Source organism: Oncorhynchus mykiss, chromosome 9 (genome assembly GCF_057628025.1).
Source record: "Oncorhynchus mykiss isolate SJ-2025 chromosome 9, ASM5762802v1, whole genome shotgun sequence".
Classification (NCBI taxonomy): domain Eukaryota; kingdom Metazoa; phylum Chordata; class Actinopteri; order Salmoniformes; family Salmonidae; genus Oncorhynchus; species Oncorhynchus mykiss.
In genome coordinates, this window is record NC_143030.1 from 82204899 (window position 1) to 82232693 (window position 27795).

The 27795-nt window shown below is 40.6% G+C and overlaps 1 protein-coding gene across 2 annotated transcripts in view; it reads left to right on the plus strand.

Moving 5' to 3' along the window:
• plxnb3 (plexin B3) overlaps positions 1 to 27795 on the plus strand; it is a 278639-nt gene that overhangs the window by 238195 nt on the left and 12649 nt on the right. For both annotated transcript variants that reach the window (XM_090185576.1, XM_090185577.1), the window contains exons 26-36: positions 1 to 51; positions 294 to 440; positions 2110 to 2269; positions 2926 to 3029; positions 5056 to 5137; positions 14057 to 14223; positions 14409 to 14569; positions 15799 to 15946; positions 19652 to 19716; positions 22117 to 22192; positions 23704 to 23778. The exon at positions 1 to 51 is cut by the window's left edge and continues 16 nt beyond it. In XM_090185576.1, the coding sequence (XP_090041702.1) occupies positions 1 to 51; positions 294 to 440; positions 2110 to 2269; positions 2926 to 3029; positions 5056 to 5137; positions 14057 to 14223; positions 14409 to 14569; positions 15799 to 15946; positions 19652 to 19716; positions 22117 to 22192; positions 23704 to 23778 (1236 nt within the window). The remainder of the gene's footprint in view (positions 52 to 293; positions 441 to 2109; positions 2270 to 2925; positions 3030 to 5055; positions 5138 to 14056; positions 14224 to 14408; positions 14570 to 15798; positions 15947 to 19651; positions 19717 to 22116; positions 22193 to 23703; positions 23779 to 27795) is intronic.

Sequence of the window (27795 nt, forward strand, 5' to 3'; positions counted from 1 at the left end):
GAGAAGATGCTAACCAACTGGATGTCCATCTGTCTCTACTCCTTCCTCAAGGTACAGATGTGTGTGTGTCTGCGCGTGCGTGTGTCTGTGTGTGTGTGTGTCTGTCTGTCTGTCTGTCTGCATGTGCTTGTGTGTGTTTGCGTGTGTGCGTGTTTGCGTGTGTGTGAGCGCACGCGGAGCTAAATGTCTCCATTTTGTACACATTTTCTGACGTCCCCATTTTTCCCATGAACGTGTGTATCTGACTCTCCTACTGTGTGTGTGTGTGTGTCTGTGTCTGTGTACCCCTGTAGGAGGTGGCTGGGGAGCCCCTGTATATGCTGTACAGAGCCATCAAGTACCAGGTGGATAAGGGACCAGTAGACGCTGTGACGGGGAAGGCCAAGCGCACCCTGAACGACAGCCATCTACTGAGAGAGGACATCGACTACTGCTCTATCGTATGTCTCAGCCAAGCTCTCCCTCTCTCCTCTCTACTCTCTCTCTGTCTCTCTCTCTGTCTCTCTGTCTCTGGGCTTTTTCTTTTAGTTCATTCACTGCCAGACCAAATCCACCAGAGGCACTGATTGTTCGTCCCAGGTAGCTGTACCATTGGACATGTTCAACCATGGTATTTCCTATTTGAAGGACTGTCTGCTGCTCTGATTCCTGGATGCTGGTTGTCCAGTTGATTCTTTATTCCTGAAGAATGTTAAGTTGTCCCTGTAGATCTTGATCTGTTGGTGACAGTAGGGTCATCTGGGTAGAGCAGGAGGGGCTACAGACCTGTCCAACAACACTGGTAGTTTGTTGAAGTAGACGTTGAACAGGTTTGGACTTAAACTGCACCCTTGTCTCACTCCTCGCCCCCCTTGTGCAAAGAACTCTGTTCTTTTATTTTTCAGTTTACTACTACATGTGTTTTTAGATGTGGTATACCCCCAACGCCGCTTCAGAGGGTTCTGTAATATAATCCATCATCCATATGGAATCAAAAGCCATATGGAAAATCAACAAAACACGCAAATAAAACCCATTCCGACTAGTAGTTATTATGCTGACGTTGCTTCCAGAGGCAGTTTGGAACTCGGTAGTGAGTGTTGCACCCGAGGACAGATGATTTTTACGCGCTTCAGCACTCGGCGGTCCCGTTCTGTGAGCTTGTGTGGCCTACCACTTCGCGGCTGAGCCGTTGTTGCTCCTATACTTTTCTACTTCACAATAACAACAGCACTTATAGTGCAGTGTTAACAGGGCAGAAATGTGATGAACTACCTTGTTGGAAAGGTTGTCATCCTATGACGGTGCCACGATGAAAGTCACAGAGCTTTTCAGTATGGGCCATTCTACCACCGATGTTTGTCTATGGAGATTGCATGGGTGTGTGCCCGATTTTATCCACCTGTCAGCAACGGGTGTGGCTGAAATCGCCGAATCCACTCATTTGAAGGGGTGTCCACATACTTTTGGCCATGTAGTGTATCAGGGAAGCAGCCACTCTCCAAAACCAGGTTGAATAGTTTGAATAAGTCTATTTAATTCCTGATGCTGTCAGGGACTGTCTTTAAGGCTTTTCTTCCAAAGTTCATTCTCAGTCATTTGTTAGTCAGTTGGGTTCTGGTTGTTTTTAATTGTGTTTTCTAGGAAGATGAGTTTTTGTTGCGTATTGTTTTGGTTTAAAGTAAGGTCTTGTGATGGTACTCTCTCTCTCTCTCTCTCTCTCTCTCTCTCTCTCTCTCTCTCTCTCTCTCTCTCTGCTCTCTCTCTCTCTGTCTCTCTCTCTCTCTCTCTCTCTCTCTACTCTTCCTCTCTCTCTCTCTCTCTCTGTCTCTCCCTCTCTCCCTCCCTCTCTCTCTCTCTCTCTCTCTCTCTCTCTCTACTCTTCCTCTTCCTCTCTCTCTCTCTACTCTTCCTCTCTCTCTCTCTCTCTGCTCTCTCTCTCTCTCTGCTCTCTCTGTCTCTGCTCTCTCTGTCTCTCTCTGCTCTCTCTCTCTCTCTTTCTCTCTCTCTGTCTCTCTCTCCTCTTCCAACTCTTTACTACCCTGCTGTTTGATATCAAGTTTCTGAGCCTACCTTAGTTTCCTTGGTTTGTGTGTTGACATCGTCCCCCCTCCTCTCTCCCCTGGTCAGACTCTGACGGTGATGGTGAAGAGTGGTGTGGAGGTGCAGCCATGTCCGGTCAAGGTGTTGGACACCGACACCATCACACAGGTCAAAGACAAGATCCTAGACCAGATCTATAAAGGAGCTCCCTTCTCACAGAGACCTGCTGCAGACTCACTAGACCTGGGTAAGGAATAGAGGCCTGGGTAAGGAATAGAAGCCTGGGTAAGGAATAGAAGCCTGGGTAAGGAATAGAAGCCTGGGTAAGGAATAGAAGCCTGTGTAAGGAATAGAGGCCTGGGTAAGGAATAGAAGCCTGGGTAAGGAATAGAAGCCTGGGTAAGGAATAGAAGCCTGGGTAAGGAATAGAAGCCTGTGTAAGGAATAGAGGCCTGGGTAAGGACTAGAGACCTGGGTAAGGAATAGAATCCTGGGTAAGGAATAGAGGCCTGGGTAAGGAATAGACCAGTGCAGTGGTTTTCAGAACCAATGTAAGGAATAATGAACCCATTTAGTTGGTAAAGCACCTTTCGTTCAACGCTTTGCAGCCCAAAGTGCAAACAGATATTTATTTGAAACCACACTTTACCTGTTTACCTGAGACCTGACATGTGTTAGCTAACTCAGTCTTGTAGCATTCAGACAACCCGGGTTCAACCCAGTCTTGTAGCATTCAGACAACCCGGGTTCAACCCAGTCTTGTAGCATTCAGACAACCTGGGTTCAACCCAGTCTTGTAGCATTCAGACAACCCGGGTTCAACCCAGTTTTGCAGCATTCAGAAAACCCGGTTTTAACCCAGTCTTAACCCATTCAGACAACATATATGATTTGTCTCGTCAGAATGGCGCTCGGGACAGGCAGGTCACCTGACACTGTCAGACGATGACGTCACAGCGATCGTCCAGGGGCGCTGGAAGAAACTCAACACTCTGCAGCACTACAAGGTACCACACACACACACACACACACACACACACACACACACACACACACACACACACACACACACACACACACACACACACACACACACACACACAACCACTACACACAGAGACCACTATACAACCACCACTACACACAGAGACCACTATAGTGGTGTTCAGTAGGAGTGCAGAGTGGTGTTCAGTAGGAGTGCAGAGTGGTGTTCAGCAGGAGTGCAGAGTGGTGTTCAGCAGGAGTGCAGAGTGATGTTCAGCAGGAGTGCAGAGTGGTGTTCAGTAGGAGTGCAGAGTGGTGTTCAGCAGGAGTGCAGAGTGGTGTTCAGCAGGAGTGCAGAGTGGTGTTCAGCAGGAGTGCAGAGTGGTGTTCAGCAGGAGTGCAGAGTGGTGTTCAGCAGGAGTGCAGAGTGGTGTTCAGCAGGAGTGCAGAGTGGTGTTCAGTAGGAGTGCAGAGTGGTGTTCAGTAGGAGTGCAGAGTGGTGTTCAGTAGGAGTGCAGAGTGGTGTTCAGCAGGAGTGCAGAGTGATGTTCAGCAGGAGTGCAGAGTGGTGTTCAGTAGGAGTGCAGAGTGGTGTTCAGTAGGAGTGCAGAGTGGTGTTCAGTAGGAGTGCAGAGTGGTGTTCAGTAGGAGTGCAGAGTGGTGTTCAGTAGGAGTGCAGAGTGGTGTTCAGTAGGAGTGCAGAGTGGTGTTCAGTAGGAGTGCAGAGTGGTGTTCAGCAGGAGTGCAGAGTGGTGTTCAGCAGGAGTGCAGAGTGGTGTTCAGCAGGAGTGCAGAGTGGTGTTCAGCAGGAGTGCAGAGTGATGTTCAGTAGGAGTGCAGAGTGGTGTTCAGTAGGAGTGCAGAGTGGTGTTCAGCAGGAGTGCAGAGTGATGTTCAGCAGGAGTGCAGAGTGGTGTTCAGCAGGAGTGCAGAGTGGTGTTCAGCAGGAGTGCAGAGTGGTGTTCAGCAGGAGTGCAGAGTGGTGTTCAGCAGGAGTGCAGAGTGGTGTTCAGCAGGAGTGCAGAGTGGTGTTCAGCAGGAGTGCAGAGTGGTGTTCAGTAGGAGTGCAGAGTGATGTTCAGTAGGAGTGCAGAGTGGTGTTCAGTAGGAGTGCAGAGTGGTGTTCAGTAGGAGTGCAGAGAGGTGTTCAGTAGGAGTGCAGAGTGGTGTTCAGTAGGAGTGCAGAGTGGTGTTCAGTAGGAGTGCAGAGTGGTGTTCAGTAGGAGTGCAGAGTGGTGTTCAGTAGGAGTGCAGAGTGGTGTTCAGCAGGAGTGCAGAGTGGTGTTCAGTAGGAGTGGAGTGCAGAGTGGTGTTCAGTAGGAGTGGAGTGCAGAGTGGTGTTCAGTAGGAGTGCAGAGTGGTGTTCAGTAGGAGTGCAGAGTGGTGTTCAGTAGGAGTGCAGAGTGGTGTTCAGTAGGAGTGCAGAGTGGTGTTCAGTAGGAGTGCAGAGTGGTGTTCAGCAGGAGTGCAGAGTGGTGTTCAGCAGGAGTGCAGAGTGGTGTTCAGTAGGAGTGGAGTGCAGAGTGGTGTTCAGTAGGAGTGCAGAGTGGTGTTCAGTAGGAGTGCAGAGTGGTGTTCAGTAGGAGTGCAGAGTGGTGTTCAGCAGGAGTGCAGAGTGGTGTTCAGTAGGAGTGCAGAGTGGTGTTCAGTAGGAGTGCAGAGTGGTGTTCAGTAGGAGTGCAGAGTGGTGTTCAGTAGGAGTGCAGAGTGGTGTTCAGTAGGAGTGCAGAGTGGTGTTCAGTAGGAGTGCAGAGTCTTGTTCAGTAGGAGTGCAGAGTGGTGTTCAGTAGGAGTGCAGAGTGGTGTTCAGTAGGAGTGCAGAGTGGTGTTCAGCAGGAGTGCAGAGTGGTGTTCAGTAGGAGTGCAGAGTGGTGTTCAGTAGGAGTGCAGAGTAGGAGTGCAGAGTGGTGTTCAGTAGGCACAAAACAGGAAACAACTGGAAGGTGGAGAGCTTGTCTTATCCAATCAGAAACACTAACCCTTGTGCTGATGTGTTCCCCACTGAACACGGCTTGGATGTTGATAGCTTTTGGTGTTTTCTCTCCTCAGGTGCCAGACGGAGCTACAGTGGCTCTGATCCCCAGATCCGCTGCTGTCGTGGGGATTCACCAGGTCTACCAGACTGGAGAGAGTAAACACTGTTATATTACTGTAGAACCTGTTATTATAGAACCTGTTATACTACTATAGAACCTGTTATACTACTATAGAACCTGTTATACTATAGAACCTGTTATACTACTATAGAACCTGTTATACTACTATAGAACATGTTATACTATAGAACCTGTTATACTATAGAACCTGTTATACTACTATAGAACCTGTTATACTACTATAGAACCTGTTATACTATTATAGAACCTGTTATACTACTATAGAACCTGTTATACTACTATAGAACCTGTTATACTATAGAACATGTTATACTATAGAACCTGTTATACTATACAACCTGTTATACTATAGAACCTGTTATACTACTATAGAACATGTTATACTATAGAACCTGTTATACTATAGAACCTGTTATACTACTATAGAACCTGTTATACTACTATAGAACCTGTTATACTACTATAGAACCTGTTATACTATAGAACCTGTTATACTATAGAACCTGTTATACTACTATAGAACCTGTTATACTACTATAGAACATGTTATACTATAGAACCTGTTATACTATAGAACCTGTTATACTACTATAGAACCTGTTATACTACTATAGAACCTGTTATACTACTATAGAACCTGTTATACCACTATAGAACCTGTTATACTATAGAACCTGTTATACTATAGAACCTGTTATACTACTATAGCACCTGTTATACTAATATAGAACCTGTTATACTAATATAGAACCTGTTATACTATAGAACCTGTTATACTACTATAGAACCTGTTATACTACTATAGAACCTGTTATACTTCTATAGAACCTGTTATACTACTATAGAACCTGTTATACTACTATAGAACCTGTTATACTACTATAGAACCTGTTATACTACTATAGAACCTGTTATACTACTATAGAACCTGTTATACTACTATAGAACCTGTTATACTATAGAACCTGTTATACTACTATAGAACCTGTTATACTATAGAACCTGTTATACTATGGAACCTGTTATACTACTACAGAACCTGTTATACTACGGAACCTGTTATACTACAGAACCTGTTATACTATAGAACCTGTTATACTACTATAGAACCTGTTATACTACTATAGAACCTGTTATACTACTATAGAACATGTTATACTACTATAGAACCTGTTATACTATAGAACCTGTTATACTATATAGAACCTGTTATACTATAGAACCTGTTATACTACTATAGAACCTGTTATACTATAGAACCTGTTATACTATAGAACCTGTTATACTACTATAGAACCTGTTATACCATATAACCTGTTATACTACTATAGAACCTGTTATACTACTATAGAACCTGTTATACTATAGAACCTGTTATACTATAGAACCTGTTATACTACTATATAACCTGTTATACTACTATAGAACCTGTTATACTACTATAGAACCTGTTATACTACTATAGAACCTGTTATACTACTATAGAACCTGTTATACTACTATAGAACCTGTTATACTACTATAGAACCTGTTATACTATAGAACATGTTATACTATAGAACCTGTTATACTATAGAACCTGTTATACTACTATAGAACCTGTTATACTATAGAACCTGTTATACTATAGAACCTGTTATACTACTATAGAACCTGTTATACTAATATAGAACCTGTTATACTAATATAGAACCTGTTATACTACTATAGAACCTGTTATACTACTATAGAACCTGTTATACTACTATAGAACCTGTTATACTATAGAACCTGTTATACTATATAGAACATGTTATACTATAGAACCTGTTATACCGTAGAACCTGTTATACTACTATAGAACCTGTTATACTATAGAACCTGTTATACTACTATAGAACCTGTTATACTATAGAACCTGTTATACCATAGAACCTGTTATACCATAGAACCTGTTATACCATATAACCTGTTATACTATAGAACCTGTTATACTATAGAACCTGTTATACTGTAGAACCTGTTATACTACTATAGAACCTGTTATACTACTATAGAACCTGTTATACTATAGAACCTGTTATACTACTATAGAACCTGTTATACCATAGAACCTGTTATACCATAGAACCTGTTATACTATAGAACCTGTTATACTATAGAACCTGTTATACTATAGAACCTGTTATACTACTATAGAACATACTATATAGCCTGTTTAATACTATATAGCCTGTTATAATACTATATAGCCTGTTATAATACTATATAGCCTGTTTAATACTATATAGCCTGTTTAATACTATATAGCCTGTTTAATACTATATAGCCTGTTTAATACTATATAGCCTGTTATAATACTATATAGCCTGTTATAATACAATATAGCCTGTTATAATACTATATAGCCTGTTTAATACTATATAGCCTGTTATAATACTATATAGCCTGTTATAATACAATATAGCCTGTTATAATACTATATAGCCTGTTTAAACTATATAGCCTGTTATAATACTATATAGCCTGTTATAATACTATATAGCCTGTTTAATACTATATAGCCTGTTATAATACTATATAGCCTGTTATAATACTATATAGCCTGTTTAATCCTATATAGCCTGTTTAATACTATATAGCCTGTTATAATACTATATAGCCTGTTATAATACTATATAGCCTGTTTAATACTATATAGCCTGTTATAATACTATATAGCCTGTTATACTACTATATAGCCTGTTTAATACTATATAGCCTGTTATAATACTATATAGCCTGTTTAATACTATATAGCCTGTTTAATACTATATAGCCTGTTATAATACAATATAGCCTGTTATAATACTATATAGCCTGTTATAATACAATATAGCCTGTTATAATACAATATAGCCTGTTTAATACTATATAGCCTGTTATAATACTATATAGCCTGTTATAATACTATATAGCCTGTTTAATACTATATAGCCTGTTTAATACTATATAGCCTGTTTAATACTATATAGCCTGTTATAATACTATATAGCCTGTTATAATACTATATAGCCTGTTATAATACTATATAGCCTGTTATAATACAATATAGCCTGTTTAATACTATATAGCCTGTTATAATACTATATAGCCTGTTTAATACTATATAGCCTGTTTAATACTATATAGCCTGTTATAATACAATATAGCCTGTTATAATACTATATAGCCTGTTATAATACAATATAGCCTGTTATAATACAATATAGCCTGTTTAATACTATATAGCCTGTTATAATACTATATAGCCTGTTATAATACTATATAGCCTGTTTAATACTATATAGCCTGTTTAATACTATATAGCCTGTTTAATACTATATAGCCTGTTATAATACTATATAGCCTGTTATAATACTATATAGCCTGTTATAATACTATATAGCCTGTTTAATACTATATAGCCTGTTTAATACTATATAGCCTGTTTAATACTATATAGCCTGTTATAATACAATATAGCCTGTTATAATACTATATAGCCTGTTATAATACAATATAGCCTGTTATAATACAATATAGCCTGTTTAATACTATATAGCCTGTTATAATACTATATAGCCTGTTATAATACTATATAGCCTGTTTAATACTATATAGCCTGTTTAATACTATATAGCCTGTTATAATACAATATAGCCTGTTTAATACTATATAGCCTGTTATAATACTATATAGCCTGTTTAATACAATATAGCCTGTTATAATACTATATAGCCTGTTATAATACTATATAGCCTGTTTAATACTATATAGCCTGTTATAATACTATATAGCCTGTTATAATACTATATAGCCTGTTATAATACTATATAGCCTGTTATAATACTATATAGCCTGTTATAATACTATATAGCCTGTTTAATACTATATAGCCTGTTATAATACTATATAGCCTGTTATAATACTATATAGCCTGTTTAATACTATATAGCCTGTTATAATACTATATAGCCTGTTATAATACTATATAGCCTGTTATACTACTATATAGCCTGTTATAATACTATATAGCCTGTTTAATACTATATAGCCTGTTTAATACTATATAGCCTGTTTAATACTATATAGCCTGTTATAATACTATATAGCCTGTTTAATACTATATAGCCTGTTTAATACTATATAGCCTGTTATAATACTATATAGCCTGTTATAATACTATATAGCCTGTTTAATACTATATAGCCTGTTTAATACTATATAGCCTGTTATAATACTATATAGCCTGTTATAATACTATATAGCCTGTTATAATACTATATAGCCTGTTTAATACTATATAGCCTGTTATAATACTATATAGCCTGTTATAATACTATATAGCCTGTTTAATACTATATAGCCTGTTTAATACTATATAGCCTGTTTAATACTATATAGCCTGTTATAATACTATATAGCCTGTTATAATACTATATAGCCTGTTTAATACTATATAGCCTGTTTAATACTATATAGCCTGTTATACTACTATATAGCCTGTTATAATACTATATAGCCTGTTATAATACTATATAGCCTGTTATACTACTATATAGCCTGTTATAATACTATATAGCCTGTTTAATACTATATAGCCTGTTTAATACTATATAGCCTGTTATAATACTATATAGCCTGTTATACTACTATATAGCCTGTTTAATACTATATAGCCTGTTTAATACTATATAGCCTGTTATAATACTATATAGCCTGTTATAATACTATATAGCCTGTTTAATACTATATAGCCTGTTATAATACTATATAGCCTGTTTAATACTATATAGCCTGTTATAATACTATATAGCCTGTTATAATACTATATAGCCTGTTATAATACTATATAGCCTGTTATACTACTATATAGCCTGTTATAATACTATATAGCCTGTTTAATACTATATAGCCTGTTTAATACTATATAGCCTGTTATAATACTATATAGCCTGTTATACTACTATATAGCCCGTTTAATACTATATAGCCTGTTTAATACTATATAGCCTGTTATAATACTATATAGCCTGTTATAATACTATATAGCCTGTTTAATACTATATAGCCTGTTTAATACTATATAGCCTGTTTAATACTATATAGCCTGTTATAATACTATATAGCCTGTTATAATACTATATAGCCTGTTTAATACTATATAGCCTGTTATAATACTATATAGCCTGTTATAATACTATATAGCCTGTTATACTACTATATAGCCTGTTATAATACTATATAGCCTGTTTAATACTATATAGCCTGTTTAATACTATATAGCCTGTTTAATACTATATAGCCTGTTTAATACTATATAGCCTGTTATAATACTATATAGCCTGTTTAATACTATATAGCCTGTTTAATACTATATAGCCTGTTTAATACTATATAGCCTGTTATAATACTATATAGCCTGTTTAATACTATATAGCCTGTTATAATACTATATAGCCTGTTTAATACTATATAGCCTGTTTAATACTATATAGCCTGTTTAATACTATATAGCCTGTTTAATACTATATAGCCTGTTATAATACTATATAGCCTGTTATAATACTATATAGCCTGTTTAATACTATATAGCCTGTTTAATACTATATAGCCTGTTTAATACTATATAGCCTGTTTAATACTATATAGCCTGTTATAATACTATATAGCCTGTTTAATACTATATAGCCTGTTTAATACTATATAGCCTGTTTAATACTATATAGCCTGTTTAATACTATATAGCCTGTTATAATACTATATAGCCTGTTTAATACTATATAGCCTGTTTAATACTATATAGCCTGTTATAATACAATATAGCCTGTTTAATACTATATAGCCTGTTATAATACTATATAGCCTGTTTAATACTATATAGCCTGTTATAATACTATATAGCCTGTTTAATACTATATAGCCTGTTTAATACTATATAGCCTGTTTAATACTATATAGCCTGTTTAATACTATATAGCCTGTTATAATACTATATAGCCTGTTATACTACTATATAGCCTGTTTAATACTATATAGCCTGTTTAATACTATATAGCCTGTTATAATACTATATAGCCTGTTTAATACTATATAGCCTGTTTAATACTATATAGCCTGTTATAATACTATATAGCCTGTTTAATACTATATAGCCTGTTATAATACTATATAGCCTGTTTAATACTATATAGCCTGTTTAATACTATATAGCCTGTTTAATACTATATAGCCTGTTTAATACTATATAGCCTGTTTAATACTATATAGCCTGTTATAATACTATATAGCCTGTTTAATACTATATAGCCTGTTATAATACTATATAGCCTGTTTAATACTATATAGCCTGTTATAATACTATATAGCCTGTTTAATACTATATAGCCTGTTTAATACTATATAGCCTGTTTAATACTATATAGCCTGTTATAATACTATATAGCCTGTTATAATACTATATAGCCTGTTATAATACTATATAGCCTGTTTAATACTATATAGCCTGTTATAATACTATATAGCCTGTTATAATACTATATAGCCTGTTTAATACTATATAGCCTGTTTAATACTATATAGCCTGTTTAATACTATATAGCCTGTTTAATACTATATAGCCTGTTATAATACTATATAGCCTGTTATAATACTATATAGCCTGTTATAATACTATATAGCCTGTTATAATACTATATAGCCTGTTTAATCCTATATAGCCTGTTATAATACTATATAGCCTGTTTAATACTATATAGCCTGTTATAATACTATATAGCCTGTTATAATACTATATAGCCTGTTATAATACTATATAGCCTGTTATAATACTATATAGCCTGTTATAATACAATATAGCCTGTTTAATACTATATAGCCTGTTATAATACTATATAGCCTGTTATAATACAATATAGCCTGTTTAATCCTATATAGCCTGTTATAATACTATATAGCCTGTTATAATACAATATAGCCTGTTTAATCCTATATAGCCTGTTATAATACTATATAGCCTGTTATAATACTATATAGCCTGTTTAATACTATATAGCCTGTTATAATACTATATAGCCTGTTATAATACTATATAGCCTGTTATAATACTATATAGCCTGTTATAATACTATATAGCCTGTTTAATACTATATAGCCTGTTTAATACTATATAGCCTGTTATAATACAATATAGCCTGTTATAATACAATATAGCCTGTTTAATACTATATAGCCTGTTTAATACTATATAGCCTGTTATAATACTATATAGCCTGTTTAATACTATATAGCCTGTTATAATACTATATAGCCTGTTTAATACTATATAGCCTGTTATAATACTATATAGCCTGTTATAATACTATATAGCCTGTTATAATACTATATAGCCTGTTATAATACTATATAGCCTGTTTAATCCTATATAGCCTGTTTAATACTATATAGCCTGTTATAATACTATATAGCCTGTTATAATACTATATAGCCTGTTTAATACTATATAGCCTGTTATAATACTATATAGCCTGTTATAATACTATATAGCCTGTTATAATACTATATAGCCTGTTATAATACAATATAGCCTGTTATAATACTATATAGCCTGTTTAATACTATATAGCCTGTTTAATACTATATAGCCTGTTATAATACAATATAGCCTGTTATAATACTATATAGCCTGTTATAATACAATATAGCCTGTTATAATACAATATAGCCTGTTATAATACTATATAGCCTGTTATAATACAATATAGCCTGTTATAATACTATATAGCCTGTTATAATACAATATAGCCTGTTTAATACTATATAGCCTGTTATAATACTATATAGCCTGTTTAATCCTATATAGCCTGTTATAATACTATATAGCCTGTTATAATACAATATAGCCTGTTTAATACTATATAGCCTGTTATAATACTATATAGCCTGTTATAATACTATATAGCCTGTTATAATACTATATAGCCTGTTATAATACTATATAGCCTGTTTAATACTATATAGCCTGTTTAATACTATATAGCCTGTTATAATACTATATAGCCTGTTATAATACTATATAGCCTGTTTAATACTATATAGCCTGTTATAATACTATATAGCCTGTTATAATACTATATAGCCTGTTTAATACTATATAGCCTGTTTAATACTATATAGCCTGTTATAATACTATATAGCCTGTTATAATACTATATAGCCTGTTATAATACTATATAGCCTGTTTAATACTATATAGCCTGTTAAAATACTATATAGCCTGTTATAATACTATATAGCCTGTTTAATACTATATAGCCTGTTATAATACTATATAGCCTGTTATAATACTATATAGCCTGTTATAATACTATATAGCCTGTTATAATACTATATAGCCTGTTTAATACTATATAGCCTGTTATAATACTATATAGCCTGTTATACTACTATATAGCCTGTTATAATACTATATAGCCTGTTATAATACTATATAGCCTGTTTAATGCTATATAGCCTGTTATAATACTATATAGCCTGTTTAATACTATATAGCCTGTTATAATACTATATAGCCTATTATAATACTATATAGCCTGTTATAATACTATATAGCCTGTTTAATACTATATAGCCTGTTATAATACTATATAGCCTGTTATAATACTATATAGCCTGTTATAATACTATATAGCCTGTTATAATACTATATAGCCTGTTATAATACTATATAGCCTGTTTAATACTATGTAAGAACTGTTTCCAAAATGTCACCCTATTCATATATCAAAGAGATGTACTACTATAGTATAAGGGATATGTTTCCCCCTGTCCAAAATGGCACCCTATACCCCTTGGTAGGACACTAGTTTTAGGGAATACAGTGCCATTTCAATTGAAGTGTGACCTGGAAGTATGTCCCTCTGTGCGCTCCGTAGAGACACCCATGTTGGAGGGGGAGGGGGAGGAGGGGCTGAGGCTGTGGCACCTGGTGAAGTCCAACGAGGAACCAGAGATCCCCAAACACAGGAAGAGCAGCATGAGAGAGAGGGAGAGGGCCAAGGCCATACCAGAGATATACCTGACACGACTACTATCTATGAAGGTAGGTACACACACACACACACACACACACACACACACACACACACACACACACACACAGAGGGAACAGACCAAGGCTATACCAGTTACATACTGTATTACGCATACTGTTTGAATGTAGATGCTATATAGATATGTAGCTGGTAAAGTTTATATACCCAGCTGCTGTGTCTCTCTCCCCTCCAGGGTACGCTGCAGAAGTTTGTCGACGATGTGTTCGTAGCCATCCTCAACACCAAGCGGCCTCCTCCCATCGCTGTGCGTTTCTTCTTTGACTTCCTGGATGACATGGCGGAGAAACACGGCATCGACGACCCCGAGACCGTGCACATCTGGAAGACCAACAGGTCAGTCAGACAACCATTGACTGATTGATGCTTATTGTTCTTCAGGAGGTCCAACGGGCCCAGTCAGTCACTGGGTCCTGGTTTTTTCTTTCTGTAAAGTCTACAGTGCTTTGCAAAAGTATTCATCCCCCTTGGTGTTTTTTCCTATTTTGTTGCATTACAACCTGTAATTTATATGGGTTTTTATTTGGATTTCATGTAATAGACACACACAATTTAGTCCAAATCGGTGAAGTGAAATGAAAAAAAAAATGTTGTTTAAAAAAATGCTAAAGAAATGTCAAACGGGAAAGTGGTGAGTGTATATGTATTCACACCCTTTACTATGAAGCCCCTAAATAAGATCTGGTGCAACCAATTACCTTCAGAAGTCACATAATTAGTTAAATAAAGTCCACCTGTGTGCAATCTAAGTGTCACATGATCTCAGTATATATACACCTGTTCTGAAAGGCCCCAGAGTCTGCAACACTACCAAGAATGCGGCACCATGAAGACCAAGGAGCTCAACCCCAAGAGACTTGCAGCTGTAATTGCTGCAAAAGGTGGCTCTACTAAGTATTGACTTGGGGGGTTGAATAGTTAGGCACGCTCAGGTTTTCAGTTTTTTTTTGTCTTATTTCTTGTTTGTTTCCCAAGAAAAAATATTTTGCATCTTCAAAGTGGTGGGCATGTTGTGTAAATCAAATGATACAAACCCACCCAAAAAAATCATTTTAATTCCAGGTTGTAAGGCAACAAAATAGGAAAATGAATACTTTCACAAGCCACTGTAAATACATTTTTAAAAGAAGCAGCTTTTGGTAAGCTGCTGTCTAACAGAACATATAACTTAATCAAATGAAAGTCTTCTGTCTTCTATTATAAAAGTTCACTGAAAATTAGAAGAGTGTGAGACTTTCAATGGTCGTTTCTGAGATCGACTGCTTTGCAATCAGTGACTGAGCAGACTGACTGAGCAGACTGACTGAGCAGACTGACTGAGCAGACAGACTGAGCAGACAGACTGAGCAGACTGACTGAGCAGACTGACTGAGCAGACTGACTGAGCAGACTGACTGAGCAGACTGACCGATCACCTTGCGTCCTGAATAACTGCTGGTTGTTATAATTCCGTCTTCTGTCGGTGATCAACGACGTGATATTCTTGAACACTGTCATTGTATTTTCTTCCGTAAAGGACTGACGTTTCCCTGGATAACCACCTCTCCTCCCTCCCTTTCCTCCAGCCTGCCTCTGAGGTTCTGGGTCAACATCCTGAAGAACCCTCAGTTTGTGTTTGACGTCCAGGTGACGGATAGCGTGGACGCCGTCCTCTCTGTCATCGCGCAGACGTTCATCGACTCCTGCACCACCTCCGAACACAAAGTCGGACGGGTCAGTCATTTTTTTGTTGTTGTTGAAAATAGTATTTTTATAGAAATGTCATAAATGTTCTCCCATAACAAAGAAACAAAACAAATTATTATTAATTTTTAATTAATAAACACATAAAAGCTCAGTTTAAAAAAGGAATTGGGTCCAACCCGTGGAACATAAAGTGTAATCCTGAGACAAGTAAACAACCATCATTCTAGTCACGTCCTGACCATAGAGAGCCCTCTGGGTTTTCTATGGTGTAATAGGTCAGGGCGTGACTAGGGAGGTTTTCTAGGTGTTGTGTTTCTATGTTGGTGTGTGTGTCTGGGCCCCAAGGCGCAGCAGCGTGAGTAGAGTTCCACAGATTTATTAAACTTCCCAAAACAACAAATAATGAACCATACGTAGCGCACATAGGCACTATACAAAACAATATCCCACATCACAGGTGGGAAAAAAGGGACACACTAAGTATGATCCCCAATTAGAGGTAACGATTATCAGCTGCCTCCAATCGGGAACCATACACACACACACCAACATAGAAACATAACACCTAGAAAACCCCCCTAGTCACGCCCCTGACCTATTACACCATGGAGAACCCCGAGGGCTCTCTATGGTCAGGGCGTGACAATTCTAAGTAAATCCTTGCAGCAGAATAGCTGATAAATCAGTTTCTAGGTCATTTAAATAAGGTTCCCACACTTTGTAGAACTGATCTGTTGTAGAATGTAATGTACATGTCAGATATTCCAATGGCACCCATTCAAATAGTATCTTATGCCTTAATAGAATGGACCTTGTCATTAATCCACCGCGCAGCGCAGCATCTCAGTGCAAGAGGTGTCACGACAGTACCTGGTTCGAATCCAGGCTGTATCACATCCGGCCGTGATTGAGGGTCCCGTGTGGTGGGGCACAATTGCGTCGTCCGGGTTTGGTCGGGGTAGGCCGTCATTGTAAATAATAATTTGTTCTTAACTGACTTGCCTAGTTAATAAAAAAATAAAAAAAAAATTTTTAAAAAGAGGAGGTTTTTCCCCTCGCTGCGAAGGTTAGGATGTTGTAAAGACTCCTCTTGCACACAGAAGTAACATGCCTACTAGGGAGACCTAACAGTAAAGAAGATGGCTCCAATTCTAGATCAACCCCTAGGATCTTTTCAATTTCTTGCAGAACACCAGACCAGTATCTTTGTATTTTGGTACATGACCATAAACAATGTGTTAGGGTGCCTGTATCAGTCTGACATTTAAGACACTGAGGAGAAGAGGAAGAGGAGCTGAAAACATGTCTGTGATATGGGGATGTATGCAATCTGTAGTATTATTCTGAACTGGATTCTCTAGTACGATTACATAGAGATATTGTTTTTGCATATCTCCAAATGTCCTCACACATCTCCTCGTCAATAGTAACAGACAATTCTCTGTTTGTCTACGGTAGAAAAGGACCTGAAAGGATCATAATCACCATTTACAGACATTTTCCTTTGTGAGGGGGAAAAAAACCATCAGGGTTGCCAATCAAGGTGGTGGTCTTTAAAATATGTCTTACTTGAAGGAAGTGGAAGAAGTCCTGCTTTGGGAGTCGATATTTATCAACCATCTGCTCAAATGATAAAATCTTATCAACAAATAAATAATTAATTTAGTCTGCCTATGCCTTTTATCAAGCCAGCTTCCAGCAATCCTGATCCAATATTTTTTTATTTTACCTTTATTTAACCAGGCAAGTCAGTTAAGAACAAATTCTTATTTACAATGACGGCCTAGGAACAGTGGGTTAACTGACTGTTCAGAGGCAGAACGACAGATTTTTACCTCGTTAGCTCGGGGATTTGAACTTGCAACCTTTCGTTTACTAGTCCAACGCTCTAACCACTAGGCTACCCTGCCGCCTCTACACTCTAACCACTAGGCTACCTGCCGCCTCTACCCTCTAACCACTAGGCTACCCTGCCGCCTCCACACTCTAACCACTAGGCTACCCTGCTACCTCTACACTCTAACCACTAGGCTACCTGCCACCTCTACACTCTAACCACTAGGCTACCTGCCCCCCTACACTCTAACCACTAGTCTACCTGCCTCCCCTACACTCTAACCACTAGGCTACCTGCCCCCCTACACTCTAACCACTAGGTTACCTGCCTCCCCTACACTCTAACCACTAGGCTACCTGCCCCCCTACACTCTAACCACTAGGTTACCTGCCGCCCCTACACTCTAACCACTAGGCTACCTGCCTCCTCTACACTCTAACCACTAGGCTACCCTGCCGCCTCCACACTCTAACCACTAGGCTACCTGCCCCCCTACACTCTAACCACTAGGCTACCCTGCCGCCTCCACACTCTAACCACTAGGCTACCTGCCGCCCCTACACTCTAACCACTAGGCTACCCTGCCGCCTCTACACTCTAACCACTAGGCTACCCTGCCGCCTCTACACTCTAACCACTAGGCTACCCTGCCGCCTCTACACTCTAACCACTAGACTACCTGCCCCCTCCACACTCTAACCACTAGGCTACCCTGCCGCCTCTACACTCTAACCACTAGGCTACCCTGCCTCCTCTACACTCTAACCACTAGATTACCTGCCCCCTCCACACTCTAACCACTAGGCTACCCTGCCTCCTCTACACTCTAACCACTAGACTACCTGCCTCCCCTACACTCTAACCACTAGACTACCTGCCTCCTCTACACTCTAACCACTAGGCTACCCTGCCTCCTCTACACTCTAACCACTAGACTACCTGCCTCCCCTACACTCTAACCACTAGACTACCTGCCTCCTCTACACTCTAACCACTAGGCTACCTGCCTCCTCTACACTCTAACCACTAGGCTACCTGCCGCCTCTACACTCTAACCACTAGGCTACCTGCCCCCCTACACTCTAACCACTAGGCTACCTGCCACCCCTACACTCTAACCACTAGGCTACCTGCCGCCCCTACACTCTAACCACTAGACTACCTGCCTCCTCTACACTCTAACCACTAGGCTACCCTGCCTCCTCTACACTCTAACCACTAGGCTACCTGCCGCCTCTACACTCTAACCACTAGGCTACCTGCCCCCCTACACTCTAACCACTAGGCTACCTGCCACCCCTACACTCTAACCACTAGGCTACCTGCCGCCCCTACACTCTAACCACTAGACTACCTGCCTCCTCTACACTCTAACCACTAGGCTACCCTGCCTCCTCTACACTCTAACCACTAGACTACCTGCCTCCTCTACACTCTAACCACTAGGCTACCTGCCGCCTCTACACTCTAACCACTAGGCTACCTGTCTCTACACTCTAACCACTAGGCTACCTGCCACCTCTACACTCTAACCACTAGGCTACCCTGCCGCCCCAATATCTGGGTTGTTAATAATTGCGGTATGGAGCAGAGTTTAGTTTGGACCTTGGGTCTGTCATTTTATTAAATAAATAAAACACAATCCGCTTGTATTTGTTTATTTATTCATTTGAATGAATGAATTTGTCATTTAGAGGGAATCAGTAATCATTAATTGGGGGTCAGGACAGGAGATCTCGTAGGTCCTCATCATTTCTGTTCAGAGTGGATAATGCCGAGGAACAGGAGACTTTGTGTCGTTTAGTATGACGACGATGATGATGATGACGATGGCCGTTTTGTTTTTGACAAACATAATCTCTCTTAACGTGGTGATGTTGATTTCCTGCCAACAGGACTCTCCAGTGAACAAGCTGCTCTACGCCAGAGAGATCCCCAGATACAAGCAGCTGGTTGAGAGGTGAGACAGACATTCATAATGAATCAATAGAAAAACTCTCCATTCAGGCATTATTATAATTCTTACTCAGGAGCTATTGGAGCTGGTTATTGGAGCTGGTTATTGGAGCTAGGTTATTGGAGCTGGTTATTGGAGCTGGTTATTGGAGCTGGTTATTTGAGCTAGGTTATTGGAGCTAGGTTATTGGAGCTGGTTATTGGAGCTAGGTTATTGGAGCTGGTTATTGGAGCTGGTTATTGGAGCTGGGTTATTGGAGCTGGTTATTGGAGCTGGTTATTGGAGCTGGGTTATTGGAGCTGGTTATTGGAGCTAGGTTATTGGAGCTAGGTTATTGGAGCTAGGTTATTGGAGCTGGTTATTGGAGCTAGGTTATTGGAGCTGGTTATTGGAGCTGGTTATTGGAGCTGGGTTATTGGAGCTGGTTATTGGAGCTGGTTATTGGAGCTGGTTATTGGAGCTGGTTATTGGAGCTGGTTATTGGAGCTAGGTTATTGGAGCTAGGTTATTGGAGCTGGTTATTGGAGCTAGGTTATTGGAGCTGGTTATTGGAGCTGGTTATTGGAGCTGGGTTATTGGAGCTGGTTATTGGAGCTGGGTTATTGGAGCTGGTTATTGGAGCTGGTTATTGGAGCTAGGTTATTGGAGCTAGGTTATTGGAGCTAGGTTATTGGAGCTGGTTATTGGAGCTAGGTTATTGGAGCTGGTTATTGGAGCTGGTTATTGGAGCTGGGTTATTGGAGCTGGTTATTGGAGCTGGTTATTGGAGCTAGGTTATTGGAGCTAGGTTATTGGAGCTGGTTATTGGAGCTAGTTATTGGAGCTAGGTTATTGGAGCTGGTTATTGGAGCTAGGTTATTGGAGCTAGGTTATTGGAGCTAGGTTATTGGAGCTAGGTTATTGGAGCTAGGTTATTGGAGCTAGGTTATTGGAGCTGGTTATTGGAGCTGGTTATTGGAGCTGGTTTTTGGAGCTGGGTTATTGGAGCTGGTTATTGGAGCTAGGTTATTGGAGCTAGGTTATTGGAGCTAGGTTATTGGAGCTGGTTATTGGAGCTAGGTTATTGGAGCTGGTTATTGGAGCTGGTTATTGGAGCTGGTTATTGGAGCTGGTTATTGGAGTTAGGTTATTGGAGCTAGGTTATTGGAGCTGGTTATTGGAGCTAGGTTATTGGAGCTAGGTTATTGGAGCTGGTTATTGGAGCTAGGTTATTGGAGCTAGGTTATTGGAGCTGGTTATTGGAGCTGGTTATTGGAGCTGGTTATTGGAGTTAGGTTATTGGAGCTAGGTTATTGGAGCTGGTTATTGGAGCTAGGTTATTGGAGCTAGGCTATTGGAGCTGGTTATTGGAGCTAGGTTATTGGAGCTAGGTTATTGGAGCTGGTTATTGGAGCTAGGTTATTGGAGCTGGTTATTGGAGCTGGTTATTGGAGTTAGGTTATTGGAGCTGGTTATTGGAGCTGGTTATTGGAGCTGGTTATTGGAGCTAGTTATTGGAGCTAGGTATTACAGTGTTCTGTGGGTATTGTTCCAGGTATTACAGTGTGTTCTGTGGGTGTTGTTCCAGGTATTACAGTGGGTATTGTTCTGTGGGTGTTGTTCCAGGTATTACAGTGGGTATTGTTCTGTGGGTGTTGTTCCAGGTATTACAGTGTTCTGTGGGTGTTGTTCCAGGTATTACAGTGTTCTGTGGGTGTTGTTCCAGGTATTACAGTGTTCTGTGGGTATTGTTCCAGGTATTACAGTGTTCTGTGGGTGTTGTTCCAGGTATTACAGTGTTCTGTGGGTATTGTTCCAGGTATTACAGTGTTCTGTGGGTATTGTTCCAGGTATTACAGTGTTCTGTGGGTATTGTTCCAGGTATTACAGTGTTCTGTGGGTGTTGTTCCAGGTATTACAGTGTTCTGTGGGTATTGTTCCAGGTATTACAGTGTGTTCTGTGGGTGTTGTTCCAGGTATTACAGTGGGTATTGTTCTGTGGGTGTTGTTCCAGGTATTACAGTGGGTATTGTTCTGTGGGTGTTGTTCCAGGTATTACAGTGTTCTGTGGGTGTTGTTCCAGGTATTACAGTGTTCTGTGGGTGTTGTTCCAGGTATTACAGTGTTCTGTGGGTATTGTTCCAGGTATTACAGTGTTCTGTGGGTGTTGTTCCAGGTATTACAGTGTTCTGTGGGTATTGTTCCAGGTATTACAGTGTTCTGTGGGTATTGTTCCAGGTATTACAGTGTTCTGTGGGTATTGTTCCAGGTATTACAGTGTTCTGTGGGTGTTGTTCCAGGTATTACAGTGTTCTGTGGGTGTTGTTCCAGGTATTACAGTGTTCTGTGGGTATTGTTCCAGGTATTACAGTGTTCTGTGGGTATTGTTCCAGGTATTACAGTGTCCTGTGGGTATTGTTTCAGGTACTACAGTGACATCCACAGTGCAGCATCTGGCTGTTACCAAGAGATGAACTCTACTCTAACGGAGCTGTCTGGGGTGAGTGGAGATTTAAACTCTCTCCTCTACCCTCTCTACCCTCCTCCCTCGTCCTCTCCTCTACCCTCCTCCCTCGTCCTCTCCTCCTCCCTCCTCCCTCGTCCTCTCCTCTAACCTCCTCCCTCGTCCTCTCCTCTCCCCTCCTCCCTCGTCCTCTCCTCTAACCTCCTCCCTCGTCCTCTCCTCTAACCTCCTCCCTCGTCCTCTCCTCTCCCCTCTCTACCCTCCTCCCTCGTCCTCTCCTCTACCCTCCTCCCTCGTCCTCTCCTCTACCCTCGTCCTCTCCTCTACCCTCTCTACCCTCCTCCCTCGTCCTCTCCTCTACCCTCCTCCCTCGTCCTCTCCTCTCCTCTACCCTCCTCATTCGTCCTCTCCTCTCCTCTACCCTCCTCATTCGTCCTCTCCTCTACCCTCTCTACCCTCCTCCCTCGTCCTCTCCTCTCCTCTACCCTCCTCATTCGTCCTCTCCTCTACCCTCCTCATTCGTCCTCTCCTCTACCCTCTCTACCCTCCTCCCTCGTCCTCTCCTCTACCCTCTCTACCCTCCTCCCTTGTCCTCTCCTCTACCCTCCTCCCTCGTCCTCTCCTCTCCTCTACCCTCCTCATTCGTCCTCTCCTCTACCCTCTCTACCCTCCTACCTCGTCCTCTCCTCTACCCTCCTCCCTCGTCCTCTCCTCTCCTCTACCCTCCTCATTCGTCCTCTCCTCTCCTCCTCCCTCGTCCTCTCCTCTACCCTCCTCCCTCGTCCTCTCCTCTCCTCCTCCCTCGTCCTCTCCTCTACCCTCCTCCCTCGTCCTCTCCTCTGCCCTCCTCCCTCGTCCTCTCCTCTACCCTCCTCCCTCGTCCTCTCCTCTGCCCTCCTCCCTCGTCCTCTCCTCTACCCTCCTCCCTCGTCCTCTCCTCTCCTCTGCCCTCCTCCCTCGTCCTCTCCTCCTCCCTCCTCCCTCGTCCTCTCCTCTCCTCTACCCTCCTCATTCGTCCTCTCCTCTCCTCTGCCCTCCTCCCTCGTCCTCTCCTCTACCCTCTCTACCCTCCTCCCTCGTCCTCTCCTCTACCCTCTCTACCCTCCTCCCTCGTCCTCTCCTCTACCCTCTCTACCCTCCTCCCTCGTCCTCTCCTCTCCTCTACCCTCTCTACCCTCGTCCTCTCCTCTCCTCTACCCTCCTCCCTCGTCCTCTCCTCTCCTCTACCCTCCTCCCTCGTCCTCTCCTCTCCTCTACCCTCCTCATTCGTCCTCTCCTCTCCTCTACCCTCCTCATTCGTCCTCTCCTCTCCTCTACCCTCTCTACCCTCCTCCCTCGTCCTCTCCTCTCCTCTGCCCTCCTCCCTCGTCCTCTCCTCTGGCCTCCTCCCTCGTCCTCTACCCTCATCCCTCTCCTCTCCTCTCCTGTCCACTCTACTCAACCCAGCTCTACTCTACTCTGAGATTATTATAGAGTCATGTTGTTGTAATGTACAGTACTGGTAACCAGTAGATTGTAACATTGTGTTTCCGTGTTTGACTTTTCAGAGTTTTGGATCAGACATGAACAGTCTGGTGGCTCTGCTTGAGTTGTATAAGTACATCAACAAATACTACGACCAGGTATATACACACACACATACACACACACACACACACACACAGAACACACACACCACACATACATATACACACACACAGAGAACACACACACCACACATACACACCACACATACACACACACACAGAGAACACACACACCACACATACACACCACACATATACACACACACACAGAACATACACACCACACATACACACACACACACACACACACACAGAACACACACACCACACATACACACACAGGGAACACACACACCACACATACACACACACACAGAACACACACACCACACATACACACACACACAGAGAACACACACACCACACATACACACACACACACACAGAACACACACACCACACATACACACACACACACACACACACACAGAGAACACACACCACACATACACACATACACACACACACAGAGAACACACACACCACACATACACACACACACACACAGAACACACACACAACACACACACACACAACAGACACACCACACAAACAACACACACCACACATACATACTACACACACAACACACAACACACACACCACACAAACAACACACACCACACATACACACAACACACACACCACACAAACAACACACACCACACACAACACACACACCACACATACACACAACACACACACCACACATACACACAGCACACACACCACACAAACACACAGTCCTTTATAAGTACTGATGCTGTCTGTCTGTAGGTCATCGTGTCTCTACTGTAATCTACTGTACTATCTGATAGTGAATGCTGTCTGTCTGTAGGTCATCGTGTCTCTACTGTACTATCTGATAGTGAATGCTGTCTGTCTGTAGGTCATCGTGTCTCTACTGTAATCTACTGTACTATCTGATAGTGAATGCTGTCTGTCTGTAGGTCATCGTGTCTCTACTGTAATCTACTGTACTATCTGATAGTGAATGCTGTCTGTCTGTAGGTCATCATGTCTCTACTGTACTATCTGATAGTGAATGCTGTCTGAAGGTCATCATGTCTCTACTGTACTATCTGATAGTGAATGCTGTCTGTCTGTAGGTCATCGTGTCTCTACTGTAATCTACTGTACTATCTGATAGTGAATGCTGTCTGTCTGTAGGTCATCGTGTCTCTACTGTACTATCTGATAGTGAATGCTGTCTGTCTGTAGGTCATTGTGTCTCTACTGTACTATCTGATAGTGAATGCTGTCTGTCTGTAGGTCATCGTGTCTCTACTGTACTATCTGATAGTGAATGCTGTCTGTCTGTAGGTCACCGTGTCTCTACTGTAATCTACTGTACTATCTGATAGTGAATGCTGTCTGTCTGTAGGTCATTGTGTCTCTACTGTACTATCTGATAGTGAATGCTGTCTGTCTGTAGGTCATCGTGTCTCTACTGTACTATCTGATAGTGAATGCTGTCTGTCTGTAGGTAATAATGTCTCTACTGTACTATCTGATAGTGAATGCTGTCTGTCTGTAGGTCATCGTGTCTCTACTGTACTATCTGATAGTGAATGCTGTTGTTTTGTAGGTCATCGTGTCTCTACTGTACTATCTGATAGTGAATGCTGTCTGTCTGTAGGTCATCGTGTCTCTACTGTAATCTACTGTACTATCTGATAGTGAATGCTGTCTGTCTGTAGGTCACCGTGTCTCTACTGTACTATCTGATAGTGAATGCTGTCTGTCTGTAGGTCATTGTGTCTCTACTGTAATCTACTGTACTATCTGATAGTGAATGCTGTCTGTCTGTAGGTCATTGTGTCTCTACTGTAATCTACTGTACTATCTGATAGTGAATGCTGTCTGTCTGTAGGTCATCGTGTCTCTACTGTACTATCTGATAGTGAATGCTGTCTGTCTGTAGGTCATTGTGTCTCTACTGTAATCTACTGTACTATCTGATAGTGAATGCTGTCTGTCTGTAGGTCATCGTGTCTCTACTGTAATCTACTGTACTATCTGATAGTGAATGCTGTCTGTCTGTAGGTCATCGTGTCTCTACTGTAATCTACTGTACTATCTGATAGTGAATGCTGTCTGTCTGTAGGTCATCATGTCTCTACTGTACTATCTGATAGTGAATGCTGTCTGAAGGTCATCATGTCTCTACTGTACTATCTGATAGTGAATGCTGTCTGTCTGTAGGTCATCGTGTCTCTACTGTAATCTACTGTACTATCTGATAGTGAATGCTGTCTGTCTGTAGGTCATCGTGTCTCTACTGTACTATCTGATAGTGAATGCTGTCTGTCTGTAGGTCATTGTGTCTCTACTGTACTATCTGATAGTGAATGCTGTCTGTCTGTAGGTCATCGTGTCTCTACTGTACTATCTGATAGTGAATGCTGTCTGTCTGTAGGTCACCGTGTCTCTACTGTAATCTACTGTACTATCTGATAGTGAATGCTGTCTGTCTGTAGGTCATCGTGTCTCTACTGTACTATCTGATAGTGAATGCTGTCTGTCTGTAGGTAATAATGTCTCTACTGTACTATCTGATAGTGAATGCTGTCTGTCTGTAGGTCATCGTGTCTCTACTGTACTATCTGATAGTGAATGCTGTTGTTTTGTAGGTCATCGTGTCTCTACTGTACTATCTGATAGTGAATGCTGTCTGTCTGTAGGTCATCGTGTCTCTACTGTAATCTACTGTACTATCTGATAGTGAATGCTGTCTGTCTGTAGGTCACCGTGTCTCTACTGTACTATCTGATAGTGAATGCTGTCTGTCTGTAGGTCATTGTGTCTCTACTGTAATCTACTGTACTATCTGATAGTGAATGCTGTCTGTCTGTAGGTCATTGTGTCTCTACTGTAATCTACTGTACTATCTGATAGTGAATGCTGTCTGTCTGTAGGTCATCGTGTCTCTACTGTACTATCTGATAGTGAATGCTGTCTGTCTGTAGGTCATCATGTCTCTACTGTAATCTACTGTACTATCTGATAATGAATGTTGTCTGTAGGTCATCGTGTCTCTACTGTACTATCTGATAGTGAATGCTGTCTGTCTGTAGGTCATCGTGTCTCTACTGTAATCTACTGTACTATCTGATAGTGAATGCTGTCTGTCTGTAGGTCATCGTCTCTCTACTGTAATCTACTGTACTATCTGATAGTGAATGCTGTCTGTCTGTAGGTCATCGTGTCTCTACTGTAATCTACTGTACTATCTGATAGTGAATGCTGTCTGTCTGTAGGTCATCGTGTCTCTACTGTACTATCTGATAGTGAATGCTGTCTGTCTGTAGGTCATCGTGTCTCTACTGTAATCTACTGTACTATCTGATAGTGAATGCTGTCTGTCTGTAGGTCATCGTGTCTCTACTGTACTATCTGATAGTGAATGCTGTCTGTCTGTAGGTCATCGTGTCTCTACTGTAATCTACTGTACTATCTGATAGTGAATGCTGTCTGTCTGTAGGTCATCGTGTCTCTACTGTACTATCTGATAGTGAATGCTGTCTGTCTGTAGGTCATCGTGTCTCTACTGTACTATCTGATAGTGAATGCTGTCTGTCTGTAGGTCATCGTGTCTCTACTGTACTATCTGATAGTGAATGCTGTTGTTTTGTAGGTCATCGTGTCTCTACTGTACTATCTGATAGTGAATGCTGTCTGTCTGTAGGTCATCGTGTCTCTACTGTAATCTACTGTACTATCTGATAGTGAATGCTGTCTGTCTGTAGATCATCGTGTCTCTACTGTACTATCTGATAGTGAATGCTGTCTGTCTGTAGGTCATTGTGTCTCTACTGTAATCTACTGTACTATCTGATAGTGAATGCTGTCTGTCTGTAGGTCATTGTGTCTCTACTGTAATCTACTGTACTATCTGATAGTGAATGCTGTCTGTCTGTAGGTCATCGTGTCTCTACTGTACTATCTGATAGTGAATGCTGTCTGTCTGTAGGTCATTGTGTCTCTACTGTAATCTACTGTACTATCTGATAGTGAATGCTGTCTGTCTGTAGGTCAGCGTGTCTCTACTGT